This window comes from Labrus bergylta, chromosome 17 (assembly GCF_963930695.1).
Source record: "Labrus bergylta chromosome 17, fLabBer1.1, whole genome shotgun sequence".
In the NCBI taxonomy this organism is placed as follows: Eukaryota; Metazoa; Chordata; class Actinopteri; order Labriformes; family Labridae; genus Labrus; species Labrus bergylta.
In genome coordinates this window covers 14,835,991-14,854,223 of record NC_089211.1, presented here as the reverse complement: position 1 = coordinate 14,854,223, position 18,233 = coordinate 14,835,991, and the positions used below count along the sequence as shown (strand labels likewise).

The following is an 18,233-nucleotide window of genomic DNA, read 5'->3' as shown; positions in this document are numbered from 1 at the left end:
CTGTTTTATTTTTTAAAAAGGCTTGACAATAAAGGGGTTATTAAAGTGGCCATGTAACAGTTACTTAATGATAGAAAGAAGAAGGGCATACAATTCAACCTGTAACACATAGAGAGAATATGAATAAAAATGAGAAATTATGCTCATCGTTTATTTTCAGTTTTCATTTAACATTGCGATGCAAAAAGGACCACTGCAAAGCAGAGTTGTATTTAATGTTGGATGACTTACAGGTATTAGCTAATACACATCCATAACCTTGAATTAATAACATATGTATTACAATAAATATTACAATATAAATACCTTCATTTAGATTATTAACAGTCCTTTGTTACACATTTACAATCCCATTTTGCCTGACATGAAACAAATGGAATAGAGAGGATGTGCCAATGAGCGCACCGTGTTTATGATGGTTTATTGGTCCAGAATAAACTGATTTCCAAATAGTCTTGACGTTTTTATTTAATCATTTCAGACCCTGACCAAAACTATTTTTAAAAATATTTCTTTTATCATCATATTCCTCAGGAATACATTGACAGATCCACATTGACCCTAATAACTTGACAAACTAGAAGTATTGTAAATTATCTCATTCCTGCCTAAGAGAAAATTTCAATTTTTTCATGTATAATATTTTAAGAGTCATAATTCACCACAACTTGCATATTTAGGCTATTTCAGATTTCATAACCCATCATTAGCTTCATATAGACTGTATATCATCCTAGATGACCTATTCCATAAAATGTATTTCCAAATAACCTCTGTAATAAATACATGAAAATGTTTGGCACATAATCTCCTGCAAACAGAGGAAACTGTAATAATTGGTGAATTTTCTCTGTCTGTACAAGAATGATCAAATGGCACAAATCTGTGTTTCACCAATGGAAAGAGTCTTTACAGGATTAAACAAGCTTGACTGGCCGTGTTGTCATGTTTACACCCAGGAGTCCAGCGGTGGAGGTTTGTTATCCATGAGTCCCACTGCAGGCCTGCCAGCTCTGATGAAGTGTTTTCTCTCATTTATTGCCTATGTCAGGAAACATGCAAACAGCCCGTGTTAATGAATTTACAAAATACACTGCTACACAAACAGATCCCAAGAAAGTAAACAAACCATGTAAAACTGTCATTTGTTTTGTTCCAAAACCAAAGTTGGATAATGAAAGTGAGAAGTAAATTAAGGGATATGGGAATAAAAGTCGATGTAGTGTTGTGACATTTTCTTTAGATGCATAATTACAATTAAAAGGCTTTACCTGGAGGGCGTCTCTTTCCACAATAGGTGCTTTTCCATCCCCAACTCTATCATTGGTCTCTAAGCTGGAATATACATCTACAAGAGAAAATAATAATCACTTTAGCAGTAAATGTGTAAGAGTGGATTTAAACAAGTTAGCTGGGAAACATATATAAACTAGATAATCTTAATTAGTTGCCTGCTTCTGATATTAAGGGTACAGTCATTTCAGAACAAAACTACAAAGGCCTATACTGATAATTCACTCAAGTAAAACATCTCTACCGTAAAACAGATGACTAATTAGAACCTTATCAAAGCTAAATATCAGCTAATAATGTTTGCTAGCCAAATAGTTAGCCCTTTTACCAGCTAACTAACCACTTACTGAGATGTTGAATTCTCTAAATAATGTCTGTTTAAAAGAAGCTTAATTGCCAACCAAGCAGTGTACTATGCCCCTATTACCATTTACTGCTCAATAATTACTTTCAGTTCTCATTAAAGTTTTTTTGTCCAGGAAAGCAACTCAGCCAAGATTAGTGCTAGCTATCAGCAAATATGCTTTTGGGCAGGCTAAGCTTGATGATATCTTTGTGTGTTTTCCCACATTTTACAGTTGTTAGACCTACATATGTAACTCAAAGCTATAAAAATAGGTTTATTAAGCTAAATCTTCTAACTGTCATACCAATATTATCTTAGAAACAAAAACGTAATAGGAAACCAAGACCTGATAAAAGCTACATATTTTTGGATAACCAGGGGGATTCTGCTTTTCTAATATATTATAGCCATCGCTTTAAAAATAGGACTTAACATAAAATTACAAATAGGTTTATTCATGTACCGCTGTCTACACTTAGAGAAGCTTGAACAAAGGACTGTTATTACTTTAATTGCACTCTTAAAATGTTCTTTTTAGGAGTGCAATTAAATAACCTTAAATACTTGTTTTATTAGAACTTTTTAGAGTTTATACTTCAGACATGGCCTGATGCACCTTTTACCCTTTTTAAGTCGATCAAGTTTACAAAAGCTTTCAAATGTTCATTGAAAGTGTTTACCTATCCAAATAAATACACATTTCAGAGGGTGTTGAAGCTCTGTTCATAATTCATAAGGAAGCCTTCAGAGAAGCTTGTTTAAGTCGGAAGCTAGAGGTCGCTGTTGATGTGAAAAAGTCAGTGCCCTTTGGAATAACATTTAAATGAAATGTGACTAGTGATGCGTGAGCCTGCCCTGCCTCTGGGAAAACACAGTATGGGCTAATAAGCCAAGTCTGTACACTGATAACCTTGGCAGCATTGGTTTGAGGCTATGTTCAGAAGAATATGGTCTGGGATTTAAAAATGCTCATCTCTGTGTCCCTGACATGACAAGAAGCCCAGTCTGTTCAAAAGCAGTGTTTGTTTTCTGAGCTAGAGGACACACTCCTCATTTAGACAAAGGTTTAATAACATGTTGCTGACAGGAGGAATGCGTGCAATAATTTGCTGACCTTGATTTTTGTCCATAAGCGGCAAGGTGATGTCATCGCTGCCTTGCTTTCCGCTCTTGGATTTTTTAGTCACTCCGGTAGTTGTTGGCTTTGAAAGACAAAAACGATTATGGTAGTGGGTGACAACCAGAATTTCAAGCTTTCCTGTTTCTCATTTTGTTAGGGAACATCATATTGTTTTTTGTTTAAAATGACTTGTACTGAATCTTGGACAGTAGCAAATCTTTTTTTTTTTTACTCTTGTTTTGGAGGGAACTGAAAATGATAAGCTCAAACCCTTTTACACCTCACACATGCTCAGTTGTTTCGGAATAATATACAGTACACACACATTTCTTGGTTCAAATCAAACCTAAATTTCATTTTTCCTGCAAGGGCAAAAAGGCAGATTCAAAATACATGAATTCCATTTCTCTTCTCTTATTACTCAAACCAGAGTTTGAGTAATACTCATGTCTCATTACAGCTAGAAGAGTAAAGATACATTTCTCTAAAACGTTTTGTAATTGACTACCTTGAAGTGGCTCTTTGTCCAGCCTGCCTTGTTCAGAGCGTTCCTCAGGTCTTTGTAAGCCCAGATTGTTTGGAGGACATGGGAAGCTGCTTTGGTCTCTCGAACTGATTGGCTGACAACAAATAATTAGACATTGTGGTAAACAACAGAGGACGGCTCTGAGACAATTCTGTCCTAATGATTTAAGTCAATTTTTGATAGCCCTGGGATATGACGTTCATAATATCAAGAGCTATTGCTTTAAGGCTGTGTCACAGATACAAACAAGTAATACACATTGCATCTACCAAAACTACTACTACTTTGAAAATTTCCAAAAACCTGGGAATCAAAAAAGAGTAGTTTAGTTGACCTTTTCCTATTCTCTTTTGAAAATTACAATATCTGAGACTTTTACTTTTTATTCCATATTTACAGCCTGACAAGCTGTGGTCTGCTATTATTTGATAAACTTTGCTTTTTATTTATTTATTGAAATGTAAGGTTACATTTAGTTGATGAAAGACATAAAGAACCTTGACTTGTTGATGGCCACCAGTTTCTGTACAGCATGACCCTGTATGAGCGCCCGGGCGTTTTCTGGGCTATCTGTAATGATCTCATGGATGGTGTTCAGAATTGACACCACTGTATCTCCATCGAGATTCTTTGCCGGATGCTGCTGCCCACATGGTAGATTTCCAACAAGGTCCCTCAGAGCATAGCTTCCTGTGACAAAAGAGAGACAACTTAACAATGTTAGTTTGCAGGCATAGAGCCATGTAGATGAGTGTAACAATTTGGCACCTATTAGGTCTTTATTCCGTCTGTCCATGGCCAGGTTGCGAAGAGCAATAGCCACAGCTCGAACAACTTTGTCTACATCTGAGCGCAGCAGCTCCACCAGGATAGGCAGCCCTTTCTCTTTTCTCACTGTTGCCCGGATGAAGCTGGACCACTACAACAACAAACACAAAATGTTTAATTATATAATAAGGGAGGATGGCGGACGGGTGTTGGCTGTAGTATTTTTCCAAAAAGGACCATGGGTAAGAATCAAATACTGCTTTCTAAAAATACACTTGATACTATGATGCAACAGGATTTAAAAAAAAGTATTTTAAAACTGTTTCTTCTGAGCTCAGTCTTGTCTTCACATTGATCTTAAATTAAACTGACATTCATGGCCCAGTGTATGAACAGGCCAATGGCAATGCAGGCTGGTGACAAAGTCAGTATAGACAGTCCAGTTGGATTTAAACGATCGATGCCAAACCTTTTTTTTATCCATACACTCTTTACATGATGCAGCCGCCGCTAAATAACCCAACCAGCTAGGAAAACAGCTTTAGACCCCAATATAAAGGTGAAGATGTTTGTTTAGTCTTTTTCTAGAATAATCTTGAACAATTCAGCCCGATTAGAGGTTAAACCTGACCCCAAGTTTAACTCATGGGCTTTTATGTAAGTCAAAGTAAGATTTAAAGGCTCTACTTTAGGCCCTTTAGAATTTGGCTTGAAATAGTAAAATACTAAAATTCATAACTTCAAGTGGAATTCAAGTATTCACAAAAATGTGAACAATAATATAGAGATTCAATTTGAATACTTGAAAATCATTTTAATTTCTGCTTAGACAATTTCTAAAGACATGTTGGCGTAGCAGTTCATGTTTTGATTGACATTGACCTCTGTTGCACGCATCAGTGGTGCAATAGACAATCAACTTTATCCAGTTTGAATCTGTTTGAGTTGTCTCATTTAGAATAAGAGGAGGAAGCAGTAGCCCTGCCAGCGGAGAATTGTCCACTTCAGCTTGTCAACAACTGGTGAGTCAAGAAATGATTTGCCACCTGATAAACTTGTAAAATGAATAGTTACCATACACATTTAATGTTAGCTTGGATGTCCTTGTTTGTTCTTAAAACATTATTTACCATGCTTAATGATGCCTATGTACCATTAGCTTGCGCCACTTTGACAGACCTTTACCTCATCCAAGGGTAGTCAGGAACTGCCTACGAAAAAAGATCATGAAAGCCCGCACTAAACTCCCTGAGAGGAAAACTTGACAACCACATCCAAAACTCAAAATTCCCAACAGTCAGTAATCACCAAAAAAAAGACACTCAAGCTGGGTGTTAACATTAACTATTTAAAGGAAGAATATGCAACTTTTTGATCCTGTAGATGTTGGCCTTTGAGCACCAGCATCAAACCAAAACAAACTCCTGTTTGGCGACACCTCCGCTATTCTGAAGCCTCCGCTCTCTTCGAGCGGCACACCTCCAACCCCTCTCCGCTCGCGTTTGCACAAAGGAGTTATGAATTAGAACGCACCATTAGGCGTAAGCGGCAGACAAAATTGTCCTTTGCTCGAACTGCAATTGCCTGTGGTCTGCATTGATGTGTTAGCAGGCTAATGTTAGCACACTTTGGTTAACTATTAGCTTCACATTGCACATATACTGACACGGAATGACAGTGATATAATACACTTACGTGACATCCAAATAAGCAGTGAGAAGGCTATGGTATTCCTCTTTTCTCTAGTCCTTGACTAAAACAGCTTTGTACGCAATGCCATCCCGTCCATGTTAACACGGCTCCAACAACAGTACAGCTGGCGGGACTCGCACTTCCTCATTGTAGACAGTCATGACTCAGAGATACATATAGGATATACTTGATTTCTGCTGTATTTATGTATGTGTGTAAAATGTTGCACATTATTCTTTTAAATTCTCTTTTTAACCGGTTCAAAGTAAAGTATCTATTGCAAAATTATTTATTGAATATCCATTAAATATCCGCCACATTAAAGATTTTATCAGAAACGTAAATTACATTTTTTCCAGTTTGCATTTTAACAAATTTCCAGCTCTTTTTTTTTTTTTTTACTATTTGTATTGTTTGAGGCTTTTTGATGATTTCTGACTGCTCCCCTGGACTTTCAAAAATGACTGCAGAGAAATTGTAATGATGTCATTTGTACGGGCAAATATTGGATACTGTGACAGACATGGTTCATTGTCTAAGCATCTAAGGAAACAATCAGCTGTACACAATGAATGTGCCAATTAAGTGTTACACGGTAACAATAGCTATAGATGCTTCACGTTTTGATGCTGATACAGACATTTTTTGTGTGGGATAAAATATTAAATCAACAATTTCAGCCCCCAGGAAAATGAAAGGGTATGGAAAAAACTAAAGAGTACTCACAGCCCATTGTCCCGCGGCGAGGTTCTGCAGGGCTCCTGCAGCTGCTTCAAGGGTGTTATGGTTGTGACTGCAGGTAAGAAGAGATAGGTAGAGCCTCACAACCTCTGGCTGGTATAGTAGCTCCAACCCTTCAATAGAAATAGAGAGAAATTCAGGAATGACATTAAAACACTGATAAAAGTCTGAAGAGGTATTGGTTTTTCTTGCATAACTGCAAATATGCTAACATTGTCCAATAATGTATTGTGTTTAGATTAGTGTAGCCCAATAGGTAGGGTAATGAAAAATATGCACTCTAACAAGTATGCCCTAGAAAATGATAACACTCTCAGACTCCTGCAGAGGTTTTATGTACTGAGCTAGTTGGGGCTGCTGGATGATTGTGAGTAGTAGAAAGATGACCCTGGACCGTAACATGCCTGTCACTCTGATTTGCATTTACCGGCTGGAGTGTGGGAGGCACACGTTTTGATCTGGTCTACAATTCAACAGCAGCAACAGCCAAATTCACATTACTCAGCTCTATAGTACTCATGTGATTTTTTTTTAAAGTTTCTATTAAAAGAGTGCTTACATTGCTAAGAAAAAGCCATAAGGCTACACAAAAAGCAAAGCTGTACCAAATAAAGATATATTAAGGTACAGGGCTGCCGCCGTCTTCAGCAATTTCCAGTTCCTTTCCAGAGGGTTAGGGTTCCTAGAGTTAAGTGTTCCTCCTCTAGATTTTGCCAGATAAAAATGTTATCAGAATTTCTGTTGGTGGATCATTTTGTTTTAGTAATGAAACTCTCCTCAAGTGGTTCAGGTGCTGATGTGTGGCTTTGAATTTCAATGATTTCTATTCCAGGCCATGCCAACGTCATGCATACAAAGCAAATACAAGAAAGCAAGTACTCTGCTTGTACTGTAATGATGATAAATGATGGATGCTCTTCATAGTTTATCTATTGTAATTGGATTTAAGTGTAGCCTACTGGTGTCCAAATGTCAAAGTCATACAGCATTTAACTCTTAAATGCATTATTTATGTGAAGTGTATATTACTTTTGTACATTTATACCTTTATTTTGTTCAGTACGTTTTGGTAAATCCAATGTACCGTATTTTCTGTCCATAAATCCATTTTTCCAACCTGTACATCACAGACACATACATGCACACAAATACAAACACCAGTTTTCATTATCAGTACACAAGCAGAAAATGACACAAAATATTATTATTAAAATATATCACAGTATTCAATCTAGTATTCAATCACATTAATACTGCCATGAATTATAAACAACAGCAGTAGACTGACCTTGATTGAACCACTCCTCTGATGAGTAAAGGGAAACAGAAGAAATACAGAAATACATAGTTCAAGATTAGATTAGCAAAATATATCATTGGCTTCTGCACTAGTAGGATTATGGGATAACCAGGCAAATGCCACAAAAGGGGCCAAGAAATGAGAAACTTTAGCTTGAAGCCAGTACACTCACTGAAAGTACATAAAATGTACAGAAGGACAGACAGACTGTTAAGATGTTTATATAAAGAAAAAAAAGCTCTTGTTGAAATAAGAGCAGCCATTAAACAAATATAAAAAAAATACTGCTATCTATATTGATTACTGTGATGTCATCACTTACTGCCCAAATGCCAACCAACCTTTGGGTCTTTTCCCTGTTAAACAGTCAGGCTCATTCTTCTTCTTCTGGTTTCCCGCTGACCTCATCAGAGGATGGGAATGAGGTTCCTGAAACCGTTCCGTTCCTGGTATTTCTTTGTGAACATGGTAGGAGAGGTTCCGCAGGATGCAAACACAGTTCTCTACAGACTAATTGGAGGACAATGACATGCATTTCAATCATGGGTGTTCAGACTGTTGGATTTTAAATTCTTCTGCACTCATTGTAAAAAGGTGATAATCTCCCTATTAAAAATGTAAGTAGCATGGAAATACCATTGATTTTGGTAAAACATACCTGGACCCTAAAGATTTAATCTAAAGCCTGAATAGATTGCAGATGTGTACAAGCTGCAAAATCTGGCGTACAAGACACTATTGCCAGTGGATTTACTTTATGATATTGAATACCTATGGAGGCTAATTAACTATTTGTATGTGCCCTTAATAAAAATAAACTAATGGTTTACATTATGGAATTTAATCACCAAAATTACCAATAGTCTAAGAGACACATTTGTGTTCATGTAACCTAATATACTGTACATGGTACCAGGATTCATATACACTTTCAACCTTCTCTTGTTTCTCACAAACATAAACTTTAGCTAAGAATTTGAAAGATTTAATACAATTTCCACTGTAAGTCACTTAAATAGAGAATAAATTGTTGCCTGATAGATTCAGAGACCTTATTGTCAGTGTCCTTGTTGACAACAGCTGACTGAAGGGCATGAAGAAGTGCGTCCACTAGCCCCTCACACTCCCTCAACCTTTGCCGAGCCTCTGCCCCGTCTGAACTGACATTCCTACAGATACAACACTGTTAGCAAAGCTGCCAAAACTTTGGCCATTACAAGTTGGATGTCATTTGTTGATAGACAGCCTCCAAGTTTACCTCAGACATCCAGAGGTGTTTTTGAAGACTGTGGTCCACTCAGCACTCAGCAGTTTGGAGGGGTCTGCAGAGTCTCTCCTCCAGCCCGAGTGCGGGATGATGATCTCATCAGTCAGTGTTTGAAGCCCGTTGTTGATGACCATCAGCTTCAGAGGCTCATGTGAAGAGAGGTTCCACAGTGTACCTGCAGGGAAAATAATACAAAAGCTGTACATTTACAAATGAAAATGAAGAGTTGCAGATTATGGTTGCAGGTAGAGTCAGGAGTCGCTCTGTACCTGTGACTAACTCTTTGACCTCCATGCTGCTAGACTTCCTCAGAAGCCTGACTAAAGCCTGGATGCCATCACAGTTCTTGATAGCCATTTTATTGTTGTGATCTTTTCCATAGGATATGTTGCGTAGAGCTCCACAGGCCTTGCGGTGGACCTCAGCTTTAGGGTGGTCCAGTAATTCCACCAAGATTGGCACCCCATTCAGCTGGCGCACCTCTTGCTTGATGCGGTCATTCTCATAGCACAGGTGTTGTAAATAGGCTGCAGCATTGGACTTTACTGGGTCCATTGGGTGAGTGAGCATCGAGATCACCTCATGCAGGTTGGGGTCTCTCCAGCGTGGGTCTCTTCGAATGCTGTCCAAGCTGACCATGCTGCTTCGTTTGTGGGGAAACTGCAGAGTCTGAGCGCGGCACATGGCCTGGAAGAAAGGATTGAGGTTCCCCTCCAGCTGGGCCATGAATGCGTCATCATAGCCACCTCTGAAGGAGCAAAGAAAGTCAACATTTTGGGTAATACACTAGTTGCTGGGTTAGGGAGGAATATTTATATCTACCTCTACACTAAGGTACAGCAAGCTAATTAGCTTAGCTTAATGGGGAAAAATTAGAAACAACATTGTATTACCTTTATCTAAAGGTAAACGAAAAACACTTCCAAGTACCTCTTAAGAGCATTTACTTATAGTTGATATTCTGTCTGTTTACAAACATGTGGAAAAGTATAAGAACAGAAAGTTGTGGTTTTACCTTGGACTATAAATCCTGCTAATACTATAAAGTCCTGCAAATTAGTCTTTATTTATGTTGCAGAAACATGAATCTCATTGGCGGCCTTCTTCCTCTAATATCTTCCAAAGGTCCTTGGTAGATTTTTGTAGAATTTTGGATTTCCCCTAGAAAAAAATATTTCTAAGACCAACTCCATCTACATGGAAAAAGCAAGGGCTGAAAATTATCCACACAAGATAAGACATTCTATCCACTTGAAGGACTACTTATACCCCAGCAAAACTATATGGACAACCAAGTGATGCAAAACATGCTGCTGGTGGACCTAAAAAGCATTAAAAGGATCACACCAAAGACTTCCTAATACCTGATATTTCTGGCCCTTGACAGATCAGCCGTGGAGTCCAACTGTGCCAAAGTGTCTTAACAAATACACAATACCATAGAACAAAGGAGGATTGAAAGATGACTTTGACGAAACCATAGGGCTCCTGTGTTAAACTAAACATCTGAGGTTTTGTGCCCAGTTAAAGGACAAATGTGTTCGGGCAGTGACATCCTGAACTCTCATTGAAACATTTAAAGACTTCATGCAGGTTTTACATTTGAAGGGAACCAAGCCAGTTGTTTCTCCCTACTTCCAGTCTTAAATCATAGCGAAACAGCTGTATTTACCATCTAACCACACTGTTTCTCTTAACGTCCAGTCTTTACACTAAGCTTACATCTTACAGCTGTTCCATATATTTCCAGTCTTAAAGTTAATCTATCTATTTGCTAGCCATTTCTCGACAGGTAATGCTAAGCTCAAATCTCTGAGCTGTTTCCCTATATTCAGAAACTTAACGCTGACTATCTTCATGCTGTTTCATTGTACTTCCTGTCTTAAAGCTAAACCAACCATGTTTCATCTTTTTCTCTGTACTTCCAAGTCATAATCCTAAACTAACTGTCTCATTGATGGTTCCCCATCTTAATGCTAAGAATAACCATCTCCTAGCTAACAGAAAAGAGAGTGGTAACGATCTTCTCAGCTATAAGCAAGTAATTGAGTAGCTAATGGTACTTCAAAAGTGGTAAACGATTCCTTTTGTATTCCACAGATTGAATGAAACAGGTTAAGGTGCCTTTGTGATTCCAAAAGACTTGGCTTCACAGAGTTTAACAGCATAAGTGAGTAGCTTGTAGCTTTTCTAAACAGCTCTGTCACTTTATATGGGCAAAGGAAAAGCTTCTGGCAGACAATAACAGGTGAAACCTCCTTATTTATTGACTTTGCAGCAGGCTGCCGTTCCTGATTGATACCAGCTGCTACTTAACTGCTGTCCATCTGTCTTTCTCTTGTCCAGGCTGGCTCACAGGAATGAGATAGAGGCAACTTCTAGGTAGCTGTGTGGCTACCACTCTAATAAATTATTATTGCTGCATGTCCTCTATGATAAGATTAGCTTTACATTTATACAGTTTGGAGGATTTTTAGTGGCTGCAGCACTGAAGACCCTCTCACGTCCTATGAATCTCAGTTAGATTTTTAAGAACCAATCACATAAACAATGAACTTTAGATGTTTGTTTTGGCATTTTTAATCAGACCTTTCAAAAGCATCTCATGTGACTACATTTAAAACTTTATTTTGTAAATGATTGGAATTAAATATATGAATCCAGTCTTACTGTTTGTCTAAAATCAGGAGCCTGATTAGCTTGGAGTTAAGACTTTCCATCAGATTAATCTTATGAACATGTTTTGCAACATCATAGGGTCCCTGTCCTCTTATCATAAAACCAAACGGTACTTGTATTTTTCCTTGCTATGATGTTAATGGTTCATTGGATTTCTTGTGTCTAACCTTTGCTAAAGATGAGCTCATTATCAAGGACCACATTGATATTTCAGTGACAAAGACTGAGTGTCCTTACCTTACATGTCTACTTTTGCGCCAAAATAAAAGTTTAATGGGATAAAATGGATTGATTTAATATAAACAGACTCTATCTCAAACAGGCTACAGAGGACATGGTTAGCTTAGCCGACGGTACCTTGAGAACGGGCCTCAAAGCACATCAATTTTACCTGTTTACTTTGCCATTGCCCTTTGAAAGTCTTTAGTGGCTGATCTGTATTTGACACTTCATCTGGGTTTCATATAAAATCTGCAAGAGCCCTTGAAACCTATCTCTCCTGGGGGATCAATAAAGTTTGATCCAAGGTAGTCTTCTCTTACCTGGTTCTTGAGGGCTCCCTGAGGAGCTCCATTGTTGTAATCGGCCTGAACTGGTGGATTCCCCCCAGTGTTGGGTAACTGGCAGCGGGGTGGTCAGCCTTCATTTCCAGTGGGTTTTCTCCCCGATCCCCGATAACATCCTCCTCTGATTGGCTGCTGAGCCCTGCCGGAGCGTAGCTGTCCCGGAGGAAGGGTAAGGTGTAGTGAGCCCCAGGCTGGTACGTCTTTGCAGGCCAGTAGCCGTGGAGGGTGTTGCGGGAGAGGCTTCCATATCCAGCACATAAGTCACCACTGATCCCTCTGTAGCTGTCGGGCAGGGTGTACACTCTACTCAACCTGTCTGTGTTCACTGGCTGAGGTTCCCCAGGCTGCTGTATCACCTCAGGGTGCGGGGTTGTAGTGACGCTGGTTGTTGTTGTTGGTGTAACAGACTCAGAGGGTTCAGTTTTTGCTTCAGGGACAGGTTGCTCAGTGGGGATACTTTCCTGAACCTCTGGAGTCAATATGAGCTCAGGTGTGTCTGATGTCTGTATGTTCTCCTGCTGTGTCTCTGGGGATTCTTGGGTCTCACTGGGAGCCTCTTGTTCGACACCCTCTTGTTCCACTGCTTTGGACTCCTACAAAGATTGATGCACCACAACTATTATCTTTACAAAAGCCTAATTAGAATTTGTGTTCAAAATCCCATTTGTCTGAAAGGTCTCAGGTTTCCTTTGTCCGATTAAATGCCACCAAATTGGTGTGTTTTGAGTCAGAGCAGGAACAATTTGGTCTTAATTTACTTGGAATAGACCAAAGCGCCACTGTTCCCCACAGTGTGTGTTTGTCTGTCATCGAAAGTCTACAGAAAACCCCTGCTAATTTCTTATAGTGATGATCAATCATCGTCAATTCTGCTCCTTTCTATTTTTCTGAGCCAAAAAATAAATAATGTATTCTCCTTTCCTGCCAAAAAATAATGAATTCCCCTTGTTCAAAATGAGTTTAGATTGGACTCTGATGAAACAACTTGAGGTCCAGCACTGTTTCGAAGCAGAGTAAATTTAATTATCTGGCTTGGTAAATTGATTTTGATTCTAACTCTTCAGATTGTGAGAAGAAACTGTGATTTTATGCACATAAACGTGTATGAATAAGTTCAAGTCTAGACAAGTAGCAACTGAGTAAAATAAGACCCAATTGCATTAAAACATTGGATGGTGCTGTTGCTCCAGAAGTCAGTTCTTCTTTCTGTCTGTTAGTGTAAGTGAAACTCAATGTTATGACCACAGTGTACGACAAAACTGTAGACAGTTTTACAGTTTCTGTGATTGATAGACACATATAAAGTCGTTCAGATGAGAGATGTATTTTGTTTTATACATAGTTGAAATTTTGGTTATGGAATAAAGAACTAAGATCAATACTTTGTTTTTAACAGAGGTAAGTTTATAAAAGACTTTTAAAGTTTGTCCCAAACCTCAGTGTCTGTCTGCTGCGGGGTGTCCGTCTCTGTGGAGCTCTCATTGATGGAGGTCATCACTGAGGCGATTGAGGTGGGCGTGTCCAGCTCTTCGTTGGTGGATGGGTTTTCCAGAGTTGCTTCCTTAGCCTCCTGGGACAAAGATAGAGGAGGAGGACCCTCTGAGCTCTGCTCCTAGACCACAGAAACAGAAATAAGTTAGTGACTGTCACTGAAAACCATTATTCCAGCATCAGCTGTTGTTATAAAGAGCATAATTATTATGCTCTTTATAACATAGTTATTATTTATTATACAGTGGCCCAACATGAAAGTAAGGCTGTTTTCACTTTCTACATCATGTTAAAGATATACAATTTAAAATATAACATGTAAAAAAGTATTACAGCATCATGTGATGAAGGCCGTCTTCACATAATAAGAGCTGCTGAAAAGGGAGCAGAGACATTGGTTTCCACTCTGTTGACGTATTATTTGTATAATTTGAAGCATGAACTGTGAAATTCGGACTGAAAATTACAATAATCTTGATTATATAAGTGAAAAATTAGAGCCATTTTCTCTGATTTTAATCTTTTTGGTAAGCTTTAATCTAATTGGGCATTCGGTGTATTGGAAAACAATACTGAAGCCACCACAAAGTACTTCTGCTAGTGATCTTGTGTAGACAGCAAGAAGAAATACAAATACCTCAATGCAGTTTACCTCTTATTAAAAAATAAATGTTTTAGGGTTTCTCAAGTGTTATACATCCTTGTGTGCAGACTATATAGCATTATAATTTGTTGCGGTATATATCACAACAAATTATTCTTGGTACACCAGATTTAATGGATGCATGAACACATGCATGGTTTGTTAATGTGCACTGGAGTGGTTTCTCATTTATTTTTACCCACATCAGGCAATTGCTGCACTTTCAGGCTCAATTCGTGTCCACAATTTACTTCAATTTACTTCAATTTACTTCTCTTTTAGATGGATATCGTTGATTTCCAACTTTCCTCACCCTTGTTAAACTTTTCGGGAGGCTTCAGGGAACAGATTATAGTTTTTGATACTAGAAAACTGACAGACAGGGTGTCATTTCAGCTCCGTTGAAGTACAGCAAGTACAGAGATCACGCTGGTCCCTGGATTGACTCCTGGTCCTTTTTGGTGCATGTCATCCAGCACAATTTCTCCCCACATCCCCTATCATTTGAGCTGTCCTAAATAATGCAAAAGCCCACAAAAAATATATATTTTAAAGAAAAACTGACGGACATCATTAAATCTTGTTGAAAGCTTTAAATAGACCATACTGCAGAAAGGGAAATAAATCAAAACTAAACACCACAAGTGAAGTGTAGTAAATCATCTGTATTCTTAATTATATTCATCAAATGACCATTGGATATATAAGTGGTTATATCTGCTGCTGTTTTTGTGTTGTGTAAGTCCTGTATAAAAAGGGCCTCCTGACAAGACAAGGTTCAGTGGATGTGACTGGATATGAGCTGTCACTCATTGACATTAAAGTTATTTGTTGAGATGTTGTGATTTACCACCACAAATTCTGTAATCCACACACCAGCTGTTTCTCCAAACAACATGTGGATGTTTCTCTAATTTCTCCACGTTTTGTTTTTCAAGTGGAACTTAAATTATGTTTTTTTTCCGTCATACAAAATGTGTTTCATTAACCAGAGGGGATTAATTATTCAGCGTCTTGATCTGAGAAAGAACTGGAGGCAGAATTGAACTGTAAACACATTTTGTGCTCATTTTCCTAACAAAATTCTGTCTCCAACAATCTGCTTTGCTGCTCCAATAATCTCAATCAATATTCACTTATCTGAAACGTTTTCTATCTTGGTGATGGCTGCATTTAAATTTGTGGTAAAAAATATAGGACACAGAATAATGCAAAGACCTCATCCAAACATTAGAAAACATAATTAAAAGGTTTTGTGGTGAAAAAAATCAATTTCACTGCATCATTTATGACCAATTTTACTACTTCAATTTTCTATGCAGTCTCTGAATCAATTTTCATTTAAAGATAAACGACACAAATGCATATTACATGGTTTGTATCACTCAATAGCACAGACACAATATGCACTGAGATAAAACAGAGAGTAAGCTTTTAAATCCCCCCCAAACTCCCTTTCTGAGGCTGCGGCATTAAACCAAACAAGTGCTGAAAACCTAACTCCCCTGCATTAAATCAGGCTGCAGCGAATGTGAAGAGAGCTTGATTCGCCTTTCAAACACCTCACCAAACACAAGAGCCCCTCATATCCATTGTACAAAATGTGTCGGAGGGACGAGGAGATGAAAGGGGTCACACGGGAGAAATTGGCAGTGAGGGAGACGATCCTGGCCCGAACTCCTCTGGGGGAGGTTGATTGGATATATTGTTAGGCGGCTTTTTAAATGAACGCCTGGCAAAAAAAGACAGACGGGGTCCCACTGTCCTCCACAGACAGCTTGATTAAGGACTTGGAGGACGATAATAGGCCGGACAGTGCGGCCTATGTGTGCTGTCCCCCGTCTGATTCGCGCTCCAGGGAAGGCCAGGCCTCTGTGAGTCAAAGCTCATTTAAATAACTCACTGCACCATCACTAAGTAAGCGTGCTCGCAGAGCCAAATAGGTCGGGATGATGACACTGGATATGACTTTGCTTAAAAAAAGGGGGTATGGGTATAGATGTAAGGTGCAGCCATGCAGGAGACAGAATGACATGAGCATCTTGTTCCTCTCCTCTCGCACTATTGAGGCCAGCTACAGCCGGGGTATTATTTTGGGAGGCAGAGCCTGATCTAATGTTGAATGATTTCAGATTTTTCGGTGTCCAGCTCAAGGACATGACAGGAACCAAGTCATGACTCAAACTTGTCTTAAATCCATTTCAAAGGCAGAGTAGACAATTTGAAAAATGGGACCCCCTCAAAAGCAATCATATCAGCAAGGAAAAGTAATGTTGTAGTGATCATGCTTGAGAACAGATTAGCTTTAACTGGCAGTGTGTCTCAATCAAAGAGTGGGATTGAAAAAAAAAAAAAAATGATGCTCCCACTTGATAATAAAACATGACATCAGCCCACTGATGTCAGGAAACATCAGTAACAACTTTGTCACAACTCATCTGCCCTCCACTATCTGTTGAATCACTCATGCTCATGCTGGTCAGTGTAAATCCACAGAATGTGCCACTGTACATTGTTATTCTCTGTATTCTTATTGAAGACTTGTTTTCTGTTGAGACACATTTGTCCATTATGCAACACATCCTGTTAAGTATAATTCAACCAGGCTGTTCTATTTCGAGAACACGATGATTGAACATGACAGCCAAAAACAAAAGGAATGATGGGTATTCCCTTACAAAGTTTCTATTCAGAGCCTCTTGTTTTGCACTCCTCTGATCCTCAAATAGTTAAATGCTGCATGGTCAGATTTAATGTCTCTCTGATACATCATGGTAATACACTTACCAGAGTGTGTGCAGCATTTTCCCCCTGGAGGGACAACCTCTCCTTATAATACAATCAAAGATTATCCCCGCCTTATATGCTTGCCTATGCATTTGCACACATGCACATCCACGCTTGTGCACACCGACACAACGACACACACACACACACACACACACACACACAATTGATGAGGATGTAAGCATCGTGTCCCCATGCACACAAGGAGACTGCACCGAACAGCAGCATTGAGAGGCAAGGAGGTGAAGCGATTGATGCCTGCTTCATTCATCATGACAGTGGCAGAATGCAAAAAGCTGTGCAGGGCTACAGTTCTCTGCAGGAAAAAAAAAAACTGATAGGCAAAAAGAGGGAGGGTACAGAGCAAATAGAGCCATTCCAGCACACACTTACCTCTTTCACTTCAGCAGGCATTGCCAAACCGTTTCTGCTTCCCCACAAATGATGGGCAAGATGCTTCCCCCTGTGAGATGTCTTTTTCCTATTCTTCTCTGAATGTTAGCCTTGACTCTACCTCCTTTGAGCATGTGAGGCAGTTCAAACATGAGCAGCCATCCTTCCTCCCAGCACTCACTAACACACGTCCGCGCTCCCTCTCTCTGCCTCTCTCTCTCTCTCTCTCTCTCTCTCTCTCACTCTCTCACACACTCTCTCTTTCTCTCCCAAACACACACTAGACGCACCATGCACACATTTGCTCAACACAGACGTTCCCTCGCACGTTCAAACACACACAGACACACACACACACACACGCAGACACACACACTGAGAGGCAATAAACGGCGGGCTCCCTCTCTGTCATTACCGCACTCCTCATCTGATGTGTGCTGCAGTTTAATGTGTGCGCTATTAGCAAGGTGCTGAATCAACTATGTGATGCTGAAGCCTGTGAATGGCTTAGGTAAGTGCACAGCCCTGCAATCCCCTCTGCTATGCCCATATTTTCTGGCAGCCTTGGTGGACACACACACACACACACACACACACACACATACACAGATCATTCCCTGT

General features: G+C 39.2%; 1 protein-coding gene across 2 annotated transcripts; it reads right to left on the bottom strand.

Annotated features, from left to right (window-relative positions):
* Positions 1–137: 137 nt before the first annotated feature.
* Positions 138–18,192, bottom strand: arvcfa (ARVCF delta catenin family member a). 2 transcript variants are annotated; one of them, XM_020629905.2, is made up of 16 exons: positions 17,613–18,192; positions 13,734–13,910; positions 12,275–12,891; positions 9,323–9,801; positions 9,045–9,228; positions 8,838–8,955; positions 8,128–8,296; positions 7,775–7,792; positions 7,532–7,603; positions 6,472–6,599; positions 4,054–4,204; positions 3,783–3,975; positions 3,268–3,379; positions 2,754–2,841; positions 1,272–1,348; positions 138–1,042 (listed from the first exon to the last, which is right to left on the bottom strand). In XM_020629905.2, exons 1-16 carry the CDS (start codon positions 17,631–17,633, stop codon positions 950–952), a joined length of 2,697 nt encoding a protein of 898 aa, XP_020485561.2. In that variant the 5' UTR covers positions 17,634–18,192; the 3' UTR covers positions 138–949. The 2 variants fall into 2 exon arrangements, with proteins under 2 accessions (XP_020485561.2, XP_065821282.1); XM_065965210.1 differs by lacking the exon at positions 7,532–7,603.
* Between the last annotated feature and the right edge of the window lie 41 nt (positions 18,193–18,233).

Coding starts and splice junctions, on each gene's coding strand:
- arvcfa (XM_020629905.2), bottom strand. CDS start 17,633: ATGCCTGCTGAAGTGAAAGAG. Junction 12,892..13,733: donor CGCAGCAGACAGACACTGAG/GTTTGGGACAAA, acceptor CAATCTTTGTAG/GAGTCCAAAGCAGTGGAACA. Junction 4,205..6,471: donor TCGCCGCGGGACAATGGGCT/GTGAGTACTCTT, acceptor TTGTTGTTGTAG/TGGTCCAGCTTCATCCGGGC.